The following is an 18,289-nucleotide window of genomic DNA, read 5'->3' as shown; positions in this document are numbered from 1 at the left end:
AAGAAACTTCAATCGATCACTCTGGATCTTAATAACAATAAACTGATTTGTTACTTGGCAAAAAAAAAAAAGAAAGAAGGTCTTATTCTTTGTCATCAGTCCCTGGCTCACACTCTGAACTTTGGTTTGTTTTTTTTTTTAATAAAAAGAAAATGATTTGGGCCAAAGAATTAAACATCCTTTAGGCTCAAACGCTAAAAGCAGATGTTCTGGGTCTCAATCAGTCCACCAAGCTGCTCGGCAACTTCTCATCACAAAAAGCCAAAAATGTCACCTTTCTAAAAGACAGTCAGTAAACAAATGCAACTCTTCACCAAAACCTGCGGGTGCCATTTCCCTCTTTATGACTTCAGGGCCAGTTCTTCTTTCCCTCCTACTGGTGTGTTTGGTTCGAGCAGCGGGCCGTCACGCAGGTCAGGAAGGGATCATCCCTTTGTTCCTCTTGCGGTCGGCCATGGTGCGGCGGTTGTGGTTGGCGCCGCGGCTCTTGTTGGCCTCTTTCTTGCGTCGGTCCAGGAATGTCTCCAACGTTTGTCCTTGACCTTTGGCCCGGCCCACGACGTTGCTGGGACGCTCCGGCCGGATGCTGGAGGAGAAGGATGAAGGGAGTCAATAGATGGAGTTGAAGGAAAATTTAACATAAAGTTACAATTTTTTCTGAATGACAAAAACACCAATTAATATTTTTTTAAAAAAGGAAGGAGACAAACTGATCATGCCGAACCTATGTTGTGTACGTATCAACCAGTCTTAAAAAGTGTTTAATTCAACTTTGAGAACCAGGTAGAAACCCCTGAATGACAACATTTCTTTAAAGAAAAAAAAAATCTACCTTTCAGCTTTCATTCATCTTTTATGATTTGATAAACCAGTCTTTACCCTTTCCTCTGCTGCATGGCGGCTCTTCTAGCTTCAGCCCTCTCCCTCAGCAGAGCCGGGTCCTGCACAAACTGGTCTCTGTTTACGTTGTTCTGAAATATAAAAAGGGTTCAACATGTTATCACACCGTTTGACAACCTTCACAATAGGAAAGTAAACATGCAGATATAGTGTTATATATAGATATGACACAACTGTAGTTTCATTTCACAAGACGACATTAACATTTAGGAAAATTATGTTAACTGGAATTCATCCAGCAAACAAATTATTCTGCACTAAAAATAAATTTGGCAAATGTATTTCATCTCTACATATGAAACGTGTTTAGTGGTGTTTGCAGTGATACTAGAAATGTGATTAAGATGTTTTTTATCATTTCTCATCTCAAGTAATTCTGCTAGTTCTTCACATAATTACCAGTTAAATTCAATTTAATGTCATTTAAAATAAAAATGTCACTTTCTATTCAGCACTTTACACCAGTGTGCTAGAAGAAGAGTCTTTTAATTTAAGCTACATGGAGAAATGCTACTGATTTATTTTACTGGTCCTTTTAATTTTATACCAATTTTCAGATTAATTTGCAGCTATTTAACAGTGAATTTTTACATCTTACAGAGAGAAAGAAAAAACAAAAGAAAAGTGTTAAGTTGGTCTAGTTGGAGATTCATTATATTTGGATTCATACATAGTTGTTAATCTGCAAAAAGTCTTAATAAATTAGACTCTTAATAATTCTTCAACTGAGAAAATATTGTGTTTTCAGTGTGAAGTTTTGTGTGTTGTGTCAAACGACATATTAGCATATTAGCAAATTACAATGAACCCTTTCAAAGAAATGTCCCGAAAATTAAAAGTTACAAAGCAGCTACTTTTATGTAATTATTGAAAAAAAACTTAATATGCTAAAATGTGGACACAAAATTACACACTGAAAACTATTTTCTATTTTTTGCAGATAAATAACTACAGATGAACCCAAATATGATGAATTAGACCAACTTAACACCTTTTTTGTGTTTTTATCTTAGAATTAGTGACATTCAGCAGCCTCTCTGTAAAACATCCTAAAAATGAACCATTAAGCTTCTTACTCAGACAACTTGGAAATATATAAAATTATAAAATTATGGGATCTGTAAAATACAGCGTAAATCCTGTTTATCCTTTAGGAGTCAATTACAAAAATGGGATAAATTTCAGGTTAACATTCAGTAAAAAGTCTCTCTTAGCTGTAAAAAATGGTTAAAAAAAAAGATTGATGTGATTTAATTACCTGTACACTTTCTTCTTCCTCATCCTCGTCTTCGCCTTCGTCCACATCCTCGTGTTTGTTTCCTTTTCTTAGTACCTGAGGGACTGTAAAAGGTCTGCAGGAAAACAGACACACACTGAATGAACGACGCGTCCACTACCAGAGCAACTTATTAAACATTTTATACTTCACTGTGATCAAAACCTGAGAACAACAGATTCACCTTCTGTTCAGCAGACTGTCTCCGTCCAGGTCGTTGGCTCCCACTTGGTTCATGTCGTAGGTGTCATCGTACTCGTCGTCGTAGTCGTCCAGGCCGTAGCTGGCGGCGGATTCACCGGGCTCGATGACGACCTCGTCCACCACCGTCTCGTAGGCCTGGTAACGAGCTTTCTGCTCCGCTATGTGCTGCTTGTCGTCCAGCAGCTCTCGAGCGCTCTCACCTTTCCTGCAGGAGGAAGAAAACACGGCAAGGTTACACGTCGCCTAACGCAGTCTCAGCTGTTAAATATGAGTTGGAAATTGTTTAAATCTGAGTTTTTAATGGCAGCGTTGCAGAGAGAGGCAGTAAATTCTGACTTGGCTTTAATGGAACAGGATTTTTAAAGCACATAAATCAGGTAAAACCTCAGTTTTGTCACTAGAAAATTAGTTTGTTCAAATTATCAGTCAGTTTGTGCAACTCCAAGGATATAAAAGGAGTCCAGATCTTTTCTCAGCGAGCGTCTCCGATGTGCTTTTACCTCCTGCCCTTCCAGATGCGAGACATGTCCACCTGATCCCTGCGGAAGATGTCAAACTCGTCGTCGTCAAACACGTTGGATCTTTTGCTCAGAACGCTTGAAACCTCCTCCTTCACAGGCCTGAGAAGAAAGGAGAGGAGCGAGGTCAAACACACAGAAAACATACATAAGCTTTATATGTAAACCCAGTGTATCCCAGCGTCAGTGTGTGACATTACCTCGGCATGGCTCGGTCCAGTTTGTCCAGGTTCGGGGCCAACCGGTCCTCCAGGATGTTGTTGATGACCAGCTCAGAGTTGTAGTCGTACTCCTGCAGGCAGGCCAGCAGGAAGCCTTCTCCCAAATCAGGCAGCAGGTCCCTGATACACGACAGCAGAGACTCCAGCTCAGCCCCGCTCACCGGACAAACCGCTCCCTAAAACACAATGAAGTGAGGTCAGGTCACTTGGTAATGTTGAATTTTAGTTCTTAGCTTTCTGCATGTTTAGTATGATCCTCTATAGACTTGTTTTTATGAGCATCATACACAGTTTTCCTTCATCTTATTTGGTTATTTCACAGGCTGTGACCTTTCCAAACATAAAAGTTTTCTGTTCATAAAAAAAGTTCTTCAGAGCAGCTACAGTTCATAATCCACCTCTATCTGTCTGTCATAAATAAAAGACAAGCTGTGAAAAATGTTCCAAAAAAAAAAAAAAGTCAATTAGACATGTACAAGTCAAAAAGAGGTGTGCATGTTTGCTGTCTGATACTTAACATCTATCACACAGAGGCAACACTGACATGTAACATTAGTTCAGTAATGATTCACTTTGAACTGGATGAGTCGAGCTCATACATCTCTTTTCAAACCTTCCTCCAATACTTCACACACACGTCTGCCATTTTTATTACAATAAATTTAGGAAGATTTATTGTTTATCTTCTTTTTCTTCTCATTGTCTTTTAAATGTTTTAATATATTTTTACATTTTATGTTAAGAATTATTAATTACCTTTGTGTAATTAAAAAAAGGAATTATTATTAAACTTTTCTCTACAGACATTTTTCTTTGCTGTATATCGTTATCATTTGGCATTTTCACTGTAATTAATCTGTTGAATATTTTCTCCATTAATCAATTAGTTGTTTGGTCTATAAAATGTTAGAAAATGGCAAAATTGTCAATCACTGTTTCACAAAGCCCACGGGGTCCACAACCCAACACTATTCTGTTAATTGTCATGGAGGATTTGCAAAGTTAGAAAATATTTATATTTAAGAAGCTTGAATCAGAGAATTTGGACATTTATTTCTTACAAAACGGTTAATCAATTATCAAAATAGTTTAATTTAATGGTTGGCAACTAATCCATTAATGAACTAATGATCTCTAATGTTGTAAACAAGCGAGTTTATGACATCATCTGTGGTGCTGATGAGCTGTTAAATAAACAATAATCAATAATGAAAAGACTAACGTTATTTCCTTTTCTGGAAACATCCAGCATGGCCTCCGCTCCTCTCAGGCTCTCTCCTCCTTCTCCTGGTTCTCGGACCTCTTGAGGGTTAAAGCTGGCTGAAGAGGAAGCGGCGGAAGCACCGCCCACTGCTCCCTGATTGGCTACAAATGACGAGGACGTTCTCAGCTGAATCTGACTCTGCGGTTTCCGTCGCCCGACGCTGTCCCAGGCGCTCTCGACCCCCTGGAGCAGATAGGACGTCCTGGTCTCATCACTGGAGGAAACAGGCGGTTAAGGAAGGAACCGACTGAAACACTCATTTAATTTTCAGGCTCTCGTAAAAAAATGTCTCATTTCTTATTCTCCTTTATCTACTGCGGCTTGGATTGTACCTCACTTGTACTTCACTTTGGACAAAAGTGTCAACCGAATGAATAAATATAAATGTAAATAACTGATACTAAAAGTTATTACTGTCTGACACTAATACTCAAGTCTTTTTTCAGAGCTTTATGACTCCTCTAGATGACATCATGCTCCTGTACTATTTGCAAGTTTTATACTTCCTACAATTAAAAGCAACAAGTTCTCTTCCATCTTCTCTCCACGGCAACTGGTTGTCGACTATATTCGTTCCTGCTAGTTGAAATAAATATTAATTGATATTGTTTGTGTTCTCACCATCACAACATTAATTGACAATTGGTCAATTAATAGTCTACACATACTGAAGTAAAGTTGGAATTTAAAGGTCTAGTGTAGAACCACAGATCTATGTTTCTGTGGATCTTTAGAAATGTGTCGTCAACACTGAAATATCATTTTACATTAGTAAATAGATGTACATATTTTAAGCATAACGTTATTATCCAGACACATTTGTAAAGCTGATAAGGATACATGACAGGCAGGGCCTGATGTAGGAGGCTGATGTCGTCCGCAATGGGGAACTGCTCATCGTAGTCTGACAAGAACCTAAAAGAAAAGATCAAAACTTCAATTACAGCGTGTCAAACAGACAACTTTCTATCACTGGCTTACTTTTCATTTTATTCCCATCAGTGTTTTCTGAGTGCCAAATGCTGAAAGTAAAACATTTATAATCTAAATGTGTTAATGTGTGTGTGCGATGCAGCCGGTTTGGCTCCTCTGCTTAAACAATAAACAATAATTAAACAGACGCTGGCAGTCGACTTGATCAATCTAAATACAAACCTGTTTCACATCAAAACCCCAGTGAGTACAATTTACCTTAAAGACACAGACTGGGGGACGTTTGATGTAAATATAATGAACCATTTCTCAGATTTAAAGGGGTACCTGTGATCTCTTACCTTTTCTCTGGTAAAAAAGATGTGAAATGTTGAAGTAGCTCCTCTGCAAACGTTTGCATGTTTTCTCCGCTGCAAGATAACAAACAGCAGCAGCATTAGTGTATGTGTATGTGTGTGTCAGAATAGATCGCTACATGCTAATCTCGCTAAGCTACATGTTGAGAGTCTGGATGTCTCACCCCTCCAGGATCGGCTGTAGGCAGGTGTGGTGCAGCACCAGGTGAGCCATCTCCACCATCTTCCGACAGGAGTGTGATAATCTCTTCCACGCGTCCTCCTGAACACTAAAAGGAGGGTTTGGAAGATTGTTATGAATATATTATTCATATATTCTGGTCTCAATCCTCTTTTTTTTCCTGCATTAAATCCCTGAAACAGACGCTCACCCTTTATCATCAAAGTTTCTCTTCCTCAAGGCCTTCTCAAGGTCAGGCACAGCGGTCTCATAAAACGAGGTCAATCTGACAGGAGGGAAAATATAACAATCAAGAAAACTTTCAGCGAAGGAAACGCTGAAAGTTGAGTTGTGATGTAGTTGGATGGGAATCAGGTACCTGTCGAGGAAGCTGTGGGAGTGGAAGCTGGAGCAGGCAGCAGGGAAGATGTCCAGGAAGGCATGGATGGTGGTTGTCGAGTCACACAGGTACAAAATAATATCTACAAGTTCCTAAAACAAGAAAACAAACACATATTATCAAGCTGTACAGTCCATTAAGGCTTTCTACTATCAATCCAAATTAGGGCTGCAACTAACAACTATTTTCATAATTGATCAATCTGCTAGTTCGTCTCACAGAACAAAGAGCAAATCTATTCTGTTATAGTGTCAGAAGGAACAGAGAAATGAAAATCTGTGTTTGTATCAGTTTATATGATTACAGCCGATGACAAACAGTCATGAGGTATATATTTACATACACATATATGCTAGATAAGAGCCACATCTCCCATGGACACAGGAAGGCAAAAGCCCCCAAGCTACATGTGACCTTTGACCCCTTAACCTGTCCCTGTTTACTCCAATACCCAGGATGTTACCTTATCTGGGCCTATTTCCTGCACATTAAAATGATAAGCCAATCATTTACAGTGACATCTCCAAATGTCTTGTTTGACCTGATCAATAGTCCAAAACCCCAAAATATTCACTTTACTATTATGAATGACAAAGAAAAGCTTCAAAGAATCAGCAGATTTGGCCTATTTGCTTTTAAAAAAATTAAAAAAATGATTATTTGATTATCAAATATAGTTGTAGATTAATTTTATTAATCTATTAATTGATTAGTCATTGCAGCTCTAATCCTAATTAAATTAGGAATAATCAAAATCCACTTTATTTGTTCACAAAGAAAACATTTCCATGCCTCAACAACAAATTAAATATTCACGACCATCTTAGCGGCAACACATTAGCACTGGATATTATCCATTAGTGTGACATGTGGTGAATATTTGGTTGATGTGTGTGTCTGACCTGCTGGCTCATGGTCATGGCAGTGGGCTGTTTGTGTGCGTTAAGCTTCATCGGTTCCATGGCGGTGGCTCCTTCACACTGGAGACCACATCTGTCCAGGATAGTGTCAAACACCTGAAGGTGATGGAGAATAAAAAGGAGTGAGAGAGAGATGAAAGGAGGAAGACGGACATGTTCATTAGACATTTTGACTAAATCTTAACAACATATTGTTTTTGTGTCTAGAATATCTTGAGTTCAATTTTAGGAAAAGCAGCAAAGATCAGTAGATTAATTGATCTAAAGGAAATAAACAGGCAACTATTTTGATAATCAAGTCATTGTTTCGGTCGTTTTTCAAGCCAATAAGCCAAACATTCTCTGATTACAGTTATTAAAATATGATGATTTGTTGTTTTTCTTACTTAATGTGAAAGTAAATTAAATATTTGAAGGTTTTAGACTATTAGTTGGACAAAACAAGCACACTTAAGACATTAATGTAGGCTCTGAGAAATTGGGAATGCCATTTTTTCACAATTGTTTTAACATTTAATTGACTTAATGTTCACTTTTGTTGTAGCCTTAAACTTTAACATGCTTTTTTACTAGTCCAACATTTCATTTCCCCTTCATAGAAACATACACAGCTGTATTTTAAAAAATCTAATCTCACCTCTAACACAGTGGGTACCGTCTCATCCAGGTCGCTATAGTATGATGGCTGCTGGGTAAAGATGTTCTCTGAAAAAAAAAAAGAAAAAAAAAGACATCATTATTAAAGTTAACAAAGAGTTTTCACTTCATATTTTAACCTAATGGAGACATTTCTCATCACGATACCATACAGTGACAAGAATAATTGATAAGATTTAAAGAAACAGCCCACCTATCATCTTATGCAGCAGCTGGCTGTTGCCTTTTCCAAATAACATGCAAAGATCCAAAATTTTGGGAATGTCAAAAAGAAAGTTGTCGTAGATAATTTCTCCAAACACAGCTGGGGTGAGGAAGTTCTCCTGAGGGAAGAGAAGCGCACACACAAACACACACACACACACACACACACACACACACACACACACACATCAGGTGATCATGTACATCGGCAGTGACGATACTATTACTGGAAAATACAGAAAAATCCCAAGCATCCATCTCCTCTAAGAAGCTGTTTGGAGCATCACTTGACTATTATCTGGTTTCTCATCCTACCTTTGATTCTTTGTGCGTCGCCATCCTTAAGAAGGTCAAGAAGACCATCCTGTGGACGGAGCGCTGCATTTCAGCCACCGCCGGGGAGGAGGGCAAGGCGGCGAGGTCGAGGCCGCGAGGAGCGTGATGCAGATACGAGTCTAAGCATCTCTGCAGGGACTCATCGAACACCACCTGGTGGAAAAGATGGACCACAGCAGAGGAGGGAAAGACCGTGTGAAAGAGGCTCACAGCCGCTGAATCAGACTAATGTGGCTGAATGAAAAGAGAGGAAAAAAAGACACGTCGACAGTCCCTCACCTGACACCAAAACTTATCGTGAGGCAGAGCGAGCAGCCACTCCAGGTCCTCTGTGATAAATTTCGCATGCTCCAAAAACTCCTCCACCTCAGCAGGAGTGCTATCCTCTGGCAGGGGCTTATAAGGCACAAAATAGCGCTCCTCCTTCCTGTCCGGGTGCTAGCGTGTTAAAAAAAGCACAGGGTTTGAGTCTAATAAACTGCTCCTCATGAGAGGTAACTCAGGCTATTCCTGGAGCACCGCAGACTGGCTGATGTGTTGGTACGTCTCCGTATCGACACGAGGAAGAGCTGACTCACCAGTGCGGGCAGTGTGCGCTCTTTTCCCAGCGGGCCAGGCTCGGTCACCTGCTGCTCATCCAGAGGCACTCGAGCACAGGCCATGGCGTCTCCTTCTCAGATTATTTCTGACGAGTCATTGCAACAAAAAGACATTTAAAATAGACTGAATCACCTTGACGTCACAATAACAACAACAGTCGCTTCAGGGTAGACAACTGGCAGTTGATTTGAACTGCAGAGATATGTGAAATCGGCAAACTTGTTTATTTGTGTCATCATTTGCAGCCATAACTGTAGGGTTTAAAGATATATAGTTAAACACAGTGGTCTGACCTATCTGACATTTCCGCTGTGCTTATTTTATGTACTGTATTTGTTTGCTAGCGTCTTTGATAAAGCAAATCTACCCAACAGCGACATCTCACCACCAGTTGGACTAAATGTTGGCTGCCTCACCACTGCTTTACTCATTTATACTTACTTTTTATTACTTTTACTACTTACTTACTTTATACTTTATTTGTTCCTCCAAGTTGTATCAACACTTATTTTACAGTTTCAACAAAAACTGGACATTTTACTTGGTTAGGTGGATCTAATAAACTAGTAAGTGAGTGTATTGTTATCCAAAACTCTGTTGTATTGTACAGATGTTGCTGTTATGTTCAGCTACAACATGTGAAAAAGAAAAACTATTAAGAACATTTGATTTCAAATATCTAGAACAACAGTTGCTCGTCACATTCTTTTCCCTCCTGACAATAGTTGACACGTGTCAATTAGCCCCAGTTTGTGCCTCTCATCTAGGCTATTTGCATACTTTACATTCCGGTCTAAGAAGTCTCAGTTTCTCTTAAAGATAATACACCGACGAAAAAACAGAAGGTCTGACGGTGTTTTCAGAATCCTCAAAAACTCTTCTAACCATCTTTTAACAACGTTGGGGTTAAAAATTGTTTTTTATTGTTCAGTGGACAGCATATAACTTCATCCAGATGTTTAGAAGAGTCTGTGGGGATTCTGGAAATACCTCAAAACAACTGTATGTTTCTTAAAAGACCTTCTGTGTTTATTATCTTTTTCACCGGTTAATTCTCTTTAAGAAAAATGTATGGTTAAAAGACAAGTTCAGTTTTTGAAGTCTGTCAGGTGTCCATTTGAACACTGAAAGATGTTTTCCTATGTAAACATATTCCTCCCCCTTCAAATGTGCTTTCAGTGTAAGTGATGGAGGCCAAAATCCACAGTGTGTCCACACAGTCATTTAAAAGTTGATGTGAAGCTTATAAGCAGTCTGAGTTAGTCATATCAAGTGGATATCTGACACATTTACAATCTGTTTAGCATAAAATTATCTCTTTGTGTTTCCCTGTTGAGCTGCGGTGGAAGTATAGTGACAAAAACAGGGACTTTGGCACTAAAGAGACTGTAACAATGAAAGATATCTACTTGATTTGACCCATTTGGAGGCTGAAGCTTCATATCAGCTTCAGATAAACTTTTAAATTCGTTTTTGCACAGAAGGAGGACTGTGGATTTTGTCCCCCGTCACTTATATTGTAAGTGCATTATGAAGGGATCTTCTAATGGTCAGTATGAACAGGAGGAATGATTACAGCAGAGCATATTTCAATACTCATTTGCACACCTAGCTGTTTTTTTTAAGACAGACTTGAAAAACTGTGAACCTGTCCTTTAAGGTGTATGCTAAACGTTACGTGAGAGGCACAAACTGGAGCAAAAAGAGCTACAGCTGCTTTTTATTCAGCTAACCGGCTCAGAAATGTAAAGCTAGAAACAGATTCACTCAGCTAACTAACGTTACTTCTTCTGTTTTTTTAAATCAAGATGTTGGCAAAGCAACCTGTTAACGGCTGTAACTTTCATAGCTCGCTATGACTATAAGAGGCCACGTAGTTTATTTGCTAAATTCTGAATTTTAAAAAAACGACGTGGCCAGTTAAAATGTCGTGCTAACTGTCGTGCTTTTTGACAAGTTCACCAGAGAAGACAGCAGCTCAATGAATGGAGGCTAACGGTAACCAGCCGGCGACTTTATTTAAATCTATAGTTTAGAGTTAGAGTTAATAAACCTGCTCACCTCTTAATGTGACTGTCTATAACTGTATCAAGCCATCCCATTAAAAGTCGTCACAGCTTCTCCCTGCAGTTTCGGTTTCCAAGCGTTGTCTAATCACCTGTCTGACGATGCTGGTGTCTCGGGCCCGGAAGTGACATGGTTTGTTTTCTGACATGACGCATGCGCAGCAAAACACACTTCGAGTTTCATTACCGCCCTCTAGTGGGCACCAAGGAGAGAGCAGCAGCACCGCAGTTACTCTGTTTTTACTTTGGTGTTTTACATGCAGAATATAATTTTCATTTTCCATTATGAATTTGATTATTTTAAACTCTGCGATATATATATCTGCAATTTGGCAGTTTTTAAAGAAAAACGTTTCCATTCTTTCCCAACAAGCCACCCGGTTCCACAACGGACATATTACTCTTGTCCAACCCCTTAACTAAAGGAGCTATATTTAAAATCCATGATGCACTTGCACAAATAGATTGTACAACTACATTGGACCATTTAAAAGAGACCTGGCAGGAAGACCTGAGAGTGGAGATCACAGAGGATCAGTGGGAAAAGGCACAAAAACATGTTCATTCTTCTTCTGTATGTAGCAGAGATAGATAGATAGATAGATAGATAGATAGATAGACAGATAGAGTCAGGCGGATACTGCTGATGATAGTAAACTGCATGATTGTCCATGGATGTCAGAATTGATTAGCAAGATATGAATCTGAACTACAACAGATGTTGCTGCAGTTCATGATATTACACCGACTGCAGCTATCAAAACTGAGACGCTCCAAGATGTTTCCTACAGTAAATCCATCCCGTAATTGATGTGGACAGACACCAGCTTCATATTGGACTAAAATATTCCAAACTCTGTCCGAGGTCTTACAGAAACAACTCAAACCAGATCCAGTTCTGTCTGTTTTCAGTGTTAAAGATGGTAGAGCTGTCAAGTAATCAATATAATATGGTATATGTTTTGTAACATTGTTAGCACGTACACTATTTTTATTCAACTGGAAAGAGTGAAACCCACCAGCCAACTTAACTTTACTGAAAGATGTGTGAAACACTTACAATTAGAAAAACTAAAAGAAGGAATGTTATTAGGTTATATTTGATTTGGCAACCTTTCATTAATTCTTCCTTTTTGTTGTTTTTGTTTTTTCTCTCTTTCTCTAGCACTAGTAAATGTACAACATATACTTATATATGTCACAGAAGATGGATTTTTTCCCCTAAATATATAATTATAATTTTCCAAATGATAAAATTGTGAAAAATGTCCATCACAGTTTCCCAGAGATCAAATTGACATCTTCACATTCCTTGTTTTATCCAACCAACAGTCCTAAACCCAAATAAAGAACCATTTAAGTTGTGCTTAAAGGACGGGTTCACAATATTTCAAGTCTGTCTTTAAAACAACAGTCAGGAACCCCCTCACCTTAATCATTCCTCCTGTTCATACTGATTATTAGAAGATCCCTTCATAATGTGAATACTATGTAAGTGATGAGGGACAAAAATCCACAGTCCAACTCAGACATATAAGCTTCATATGCATATAAATGCATTTTTGCACAAAACATCTGTGAGGACACCTACTATAAATAAATCACCTACTATTTTTTTTTAAGAACAATCACAGGTCACAACGTTTGGGTTACCGGGGTAGTGGAGGGGGGAGGAATTTCTGACCACCTACCTTCTGGAAAAATGCTGCAGATGATCTGGACTAAAACAATTTGTTAACATCCTGTTAACACTTTCAACTGTAGACATAGAAGATTAAAGCCTTTTTACTATTGGCATTACTGTTAGCACTCAGGAACTAACTCAGTCACTTCACCAGCTAAAAGTGGAGTGGACACTGGGTGAGTTTGACTGGAAAACCAACATTAGATACATAAATTAAAAATACATGAGAAAATGTGCATAATTTTACTACAGACTAAAGTCTTGAGACTCTTGAGTCATTTTGCCAGATTTTTAAATTAAATCCACATTTAACACTTCCAATCCTTTAAAAAAAAAAATATTTGTAACTTCTGTATCTTCCTCATTTTAATGACATATAAGTATATTTATTAAGAGGAACAGTTATAACTTGAAACTTCAGCATGTAGAATGAATCCAGCTTCTCTCTGAGTCTGACCGTAACAAACATGTCATTTCCTGAGTTCAAAAGTAGCATTTAAAAGTTGAAAATAGTTAACATAACTTTTTTTTTTTTTTTTTACATTTTTTCCCCCCACCAAACACATGGATGAGCTTTCAGCTGGATCAAGAACAATCCCTTCAGGAGATGAAGTATTGAGTCATGCAGCATGGAGGATGAAGGAGCCTGCAAGGTGAACAGTTTTACTTTCATGTCCTTTTCCTGCCTTAAGTTAATTTCTGAGCTTCTTTTGATTTCTTCTCCACCCTCAGAAAAAGAGCTGAATTCTATATTTTGGCTAAAAAAAAAAGCTTTTTTATTAAATATTTATACCATTATGTTCTTAAAAAGTGAGACTTTTGAAGTCAATCTGAGAAACATCTGCTTTCTAAACATTGTGGACGCCGGAGGATATCACGGCAACTTCATCTGCTGACTTTATTACCTCAGAAATATAGAATATTATACATCAATAGTACTATTGGAAGAGACACTGACACTGACACTGATACTGATATATAAATGTAATCAAAGTTTCATTATATTGGTCCAATATGCTGTCAATATGCTACAACTATAAAATAATCACACAGTGACGACAGATTTTCTTGGAAAAGGATGTTTATAAAAAAAAAAAAAGATTCCCATGACACACAGAGAAGGCTGATGAGGATTCCCATAAATTACATTAGGTACAATATTTTCAACATTACAAGTCTGAAAGAGCATCAATGAATCATTAAAATCTCCAGAAAGTCTGTGGTTGGTTTGTTGGTTGATATTGAAGAAGAGAGTTTATTGTGTGTTTTCACCAGTAAAAATCTGCTGTATGTATTGTCTGTGTGCTCCTGAACTTTATCTCACTTATTGATTTGTGTCTGAACTGAAAACTGTGGAAACGAGCTGCAACGATTAGTCGATTAATCGATTGGTCGATCGGCAGAAAATTAATCACCAACTATTTTGATAATTGATTAATCTTTTTGAGTCATTTTTTAAGAAAAAAAAATCAAAAATTTCTGAATCCAGCTTCTAAAATGTGAATATTTTCTAGTTTCTTTGGTCCTCTGATAGTAAACTGAATATCTTTGGGTTGTGGACAACACTAGACATTTGAGGACGTCACCTTGCGCTTTGGTAAACAGTGAACGACATATTTTAGACCAAACGACTAATAGATTAATCCATAATGAAAATAATCGTCTGTTGCAGCCCTACTGCGGAGTTTCATCATTGACGGGGAATTCTGTCTCTCTCTGTAGGTGTACATGCTCCGGATTCAGTTTTTAAACATACGGTTAAAATGTGCAACGCGATACGAGTTAAATATGTAGTCTGGCAGCTGTCCCATCACTTTATTTCAAAACGACAAAATAGAAACACAAACGAACAAAAATACTTGAATCTTGTCTGCTTTCATGGCTTGTTGTATAAAGCAAAAACAGAAAACTCTTTTATCTTCTGTGTAAAGCATAAAATAAATAATTGTATGGCTCAAACAACAATAAATAATCTCCCATACATCATACATATCAAGCAGCAGTAATACTGTACCACACGGTACCCGTTTTAATGGCTTGCCTTCTGCATCCAGAAATAAGAGATTTTTTTTTAAATATTTTTATAGTAGGCCTATACAATTAGACAGCCAATCATGGATTCCAGTTTCTATTTCTAATTATATTCTACAGCTATATTCTACACTATAAGCTATGAAAAATATGTAGCTTCAGGTAATTATTATTCTCTGCTTAAGACTTAAATATTGTACAGAGAAAAACCTGTGTGCTCCATCTGTAAGATATCAGATCATTTGTATCAACAGCGATCAGACTGTGTCACACCGACTCGTAGTGAACGCAGTAGCGCATGAAACGACGCTGCGACGGTGCTGATGGCTGTTTCATTCTTTATAATACTGTCGTTAAAGTTGGTTGAAGTGAAACCAGTCACATTACAAAAATATGATGGACACCAACAACTGTTCCCCTGAAAGCTCCAAAAAAACCAATCAGGATTACAGATTATAGAAACCGTTTCTCACTGGTTCCCCTCAGGTTTAGAATAAAACTACATGGCCAAAAGTATGTGGACGCCAAACATTTCTTTCGTCTTTGGACATTAATTTGCTACTATGGATTCAGGCTTTCCACTAGATTTTAGAACAACAAGAGCAAAACTGATGTTGGGCAATAATGCCTGGCTTGCAGTTCATCCATAAAATGCTGGGTGGAGTCGAAGTAAAGGCTCTTCACACGCTGAAACTGGGAAAAATACATTTTTATGGCTCTGGCTTAGTGCACGGGAGCATTGTCATATTGAAACAGGAGAGTTTCTTCTCCAAACTGTTGCCACAAAGTTGGGAGTACACTATCGTCTAAATCAACGTCTGCTGATTTCCCCTTAATTTGAACTGTCCAGCTCAAACGTAGCCCCAGTTTGTGCCACAACTTGAGAAACAGGAGCCAGTTTCACCAAATTCGCAACTTGCAAACTGTGATTTGCAACATGAGATCATTTCCTCTTCTGTTAATTTTGACACATTTCACTAATTAAAAACAAACTCCATACTTGTGACCCATGCAAGAGCATACGAGAGTCTTGTAGGACTCACAAATTTATCTGCACAATCATTTGTGAAACGTGACATTGCCACCGTTTACGATCTGCGTGTACGAAACGCTCGCAAATCGCTTTTGGTGAAACAGGCCCTTGATTAAAATCTTTTTCATCATGATAAAATATTAGTGTTTAGTGTTGGATTAGTGTTGTAAATGATCTTCTGGGGTTTTCAAAGATCTTTGTGTATTTATTTTTCTGAAAAACAGATGTTTAGCTTTGATACATATATATATATGTATATATATAACGATACCATGTGAGAGGCACAAACTGGGGCTAGTCCAAATTAAGAAAAACCTCAGATCAAAAAGTTCAGAAAAATACAGCGTCGGTGTCCACATACATTTGTCCATACAGTGTGACTCAGAGAGAATCTGAGTTATGGGTTACAGTCATAACAACCTCACTACATACAGTATTTCACTTCATTTTTTCTAATGTTATTACAGATGAGGATAAGGTCACAGATCAGTAGGCAAAGTGTGCGTGTCTATAGGATTCAGCGTACAGTATTCTGTTAAAACTATTACTCAACTGTAAAAGAATAGATAATTCTGGGAATTCTGGGAAAAATATGTGCGAAGACCAGAGATTTGCACTTTGAGGTCAAGAATACAGTCAGGGAATAAAAAAACTATGACTATTGAATGCTATATTCATGAAGGGCACAGATGGTAAACTATGGAGAAATGATGCTGTGGACATGTATGTTCTGGATAAAACCACTAATATCAAGCTCTGGACTTCATGTCACTTTAAATAACTGACCCAGGCTTCATTAGGACTTTGTAACTGCATGTCAAAGACGTCCGTACGGAGAAGTGTGCCCCCTCAAAACGTCACTGCATAGCCCTTCACCATTCTCAATGGTCTGCCCGTATTTGGTCTTCAAAAGTCTGATCATTTTTCATGTTTAACATGTATAAAAAATATAACATCGACACACAAGTTAACAACAAAGTCCAGCTGGAAGTCAGTTTGTTTTTGACACTTGATTAAAATTCCAGTTCAGGTCCATAATGATTTGTTTTTGGTATGGAATGGAAAAAAAGGGGGAAAGGCAGACTTAAAGTCTGGAAAAAAGAAAAGAATAAAGACTCGAGGATGTCAAGATTACAGCTGCTGTTACCTGATTGTGCTTTTTCCTCACTTCCAGAAGAAGTGTTGCTGACACAGAGGACTATTGATATAAATATTCTGTATCTACTGGATCTCAGAACAGTTGAGGCTCAATAATGACATCCACTGATGGAAGGACAAGAGGAGAAAATAAGAGCAGAAGCCAAAATGGCTGATCAGTAGTCTGGGGGAATAGAGAACAGTTTTAACGAATGGGTGAATATTGCAAGTCAGTTCACGTTCAGCACACAAGCCTCACGTCCTTAAAATTGGAAATCCACCAATTTTACACATCAAAGTCTGTTTACAGGCGCTGGGGAGTACTACTATAATATATATATGAAAAACATTTATTAAGCCATTTGTGGCTCCAGAGGGAGCTGAGTGAAATCTGATAAATTGCCTCAAGTGATGTCACTTGTTTGTCAGTCACATCGGTTGGAGATTAAAGGGGATCTATTACGCTCATTTCCAGCTCTATATTTTTATTCCTCGACTCCATTAGAGTAGCTTTGCATGATTTACAGTTAAAAAAAACAAATTTATCTTATACTGGTTCAGTCTTAGCTCCTGTCTTTGACTTTCCGGAAGCCTGCCAAGGGGCAGCCGCATCAGAGTCGTGTTAAGTTACCGCTGATGCAAACCTCACATTTCCTGCTTTACTGCTTCATATTAAAAGCTTTTAAATGATCAAATAAGGGGGCTTTTATCGTGAAGAATTTACAGGAAATGAAACATGTTCCGCACCCAATTAGCAGAGCTTCTTCTGCGGCGCTAGCAACCAGTTGACACAAGATATGGAGATATTTGGAGCTCTTTGTTGAGCGGATCAGTTAGAAATAATGCAGGGAGGACTAGTACAAGCAGCCACAGTGATGATGATGTTTGATGAAGAGCTGCAGACGACCAGCAGTCTCATTATTTGATACTTTGGCAACGGTTAATAGGAACGTCTGACATTGTAACATTATATATATATATATATGACTGAAAATAAGGAAAAGCATAATAGGTCCCCTTTAAGAAGTGCAATGATAACTATTCGTTTAACTCATCTCTGTAGGCTGAACGCTGCTTCAGTTGATATTTCAAGACCGTTACAGAGAAAGCAGCTGTCAGGAAAAGGTTGATGTCAAAAGAAGGCTGCCACCCCCTCTGACTCGAATCTACTGCATGTGGGAACTGCGCAAGAACATCTAATCAGATATATTTTCGATTGAGGAGTCGGTGTGCGTACCTGCCGCACAGCAGCCAAACTCCCTGAAATCCAGGGTCCTGAAAACTGAGAATTAACTGGAAATCCAAATCTGACAGGGAAGAAGATGAAGAGGAGAAAAAAACCGTCTTGGTCTCCCTCCCTGCTCTTGGAGCCAGTTTCCACCAGCACAA

General features: G+C 38.3%; 1 protein-coding gene across 1 annotated transcript; it reads right to left on the bottom strand.

The window, feature by feature from the left end:
• Positions 1–120: 120 nt before the first annotated feature.
• ascc2 (activating signal cointegrator 1 complex subunit 2) lies at positions 121–11,157 on the bottom strand. Its single transcript, XM_067571982.1, has 19 exons — positions 11,011–11,157; positions 8,928–9,034; positions 8,629–8,787; positions 8,329–8,502; positions 8,003–8,132; positions 7,790–7,857; positions 7,135–7,248; positions 6,212–6,324; positions 6,044–6,118; positions 5,837–5,941; positions 5,658–5,726; positions 5,224–5,298; positions 4,342–4,597; positions 3,099–3,295; positions 2,881–3,000; positions 2,361–2,585; positions 2,159–2,252; positions 880–971; positions 121–586 (listed from the first exon to the last, which is right to left on the bottom strand). Exons 2-19 carry the CDS (start codon positions 9,009–9,011, stop codon positions 415–417), a joined length of 2,322 nt encoding a protein of 773 aa, XP_067428083.1. The 5' UTR covers positions 9,012–9,034; positions 11,011–11,157; the 3' UTR covers positions 121–414.
• Positions 11,158–18,289: the final 7,132 nt, after the last annotated feature.

Source organism: Thunnus thynnus, chromosome 2 (assembly GCF_963924715.1).
Source record: "Thunnus thynnus chromosome 2, fThuThy2.1, whole genome shotgun sequence".
In the NCBI taxonomy this organism is placed as follows: domain Eukaryota; kingdom Metazoa; phylum Chordata; class Actinopteri; order Scombriformes; family Scombridae; genus Thunnus; species Thunnus thynnus.
Note: the sequence above shows the minus strand (reverse complement) of the source record. Positions and strands in the feature narration are given on the sequence as shown.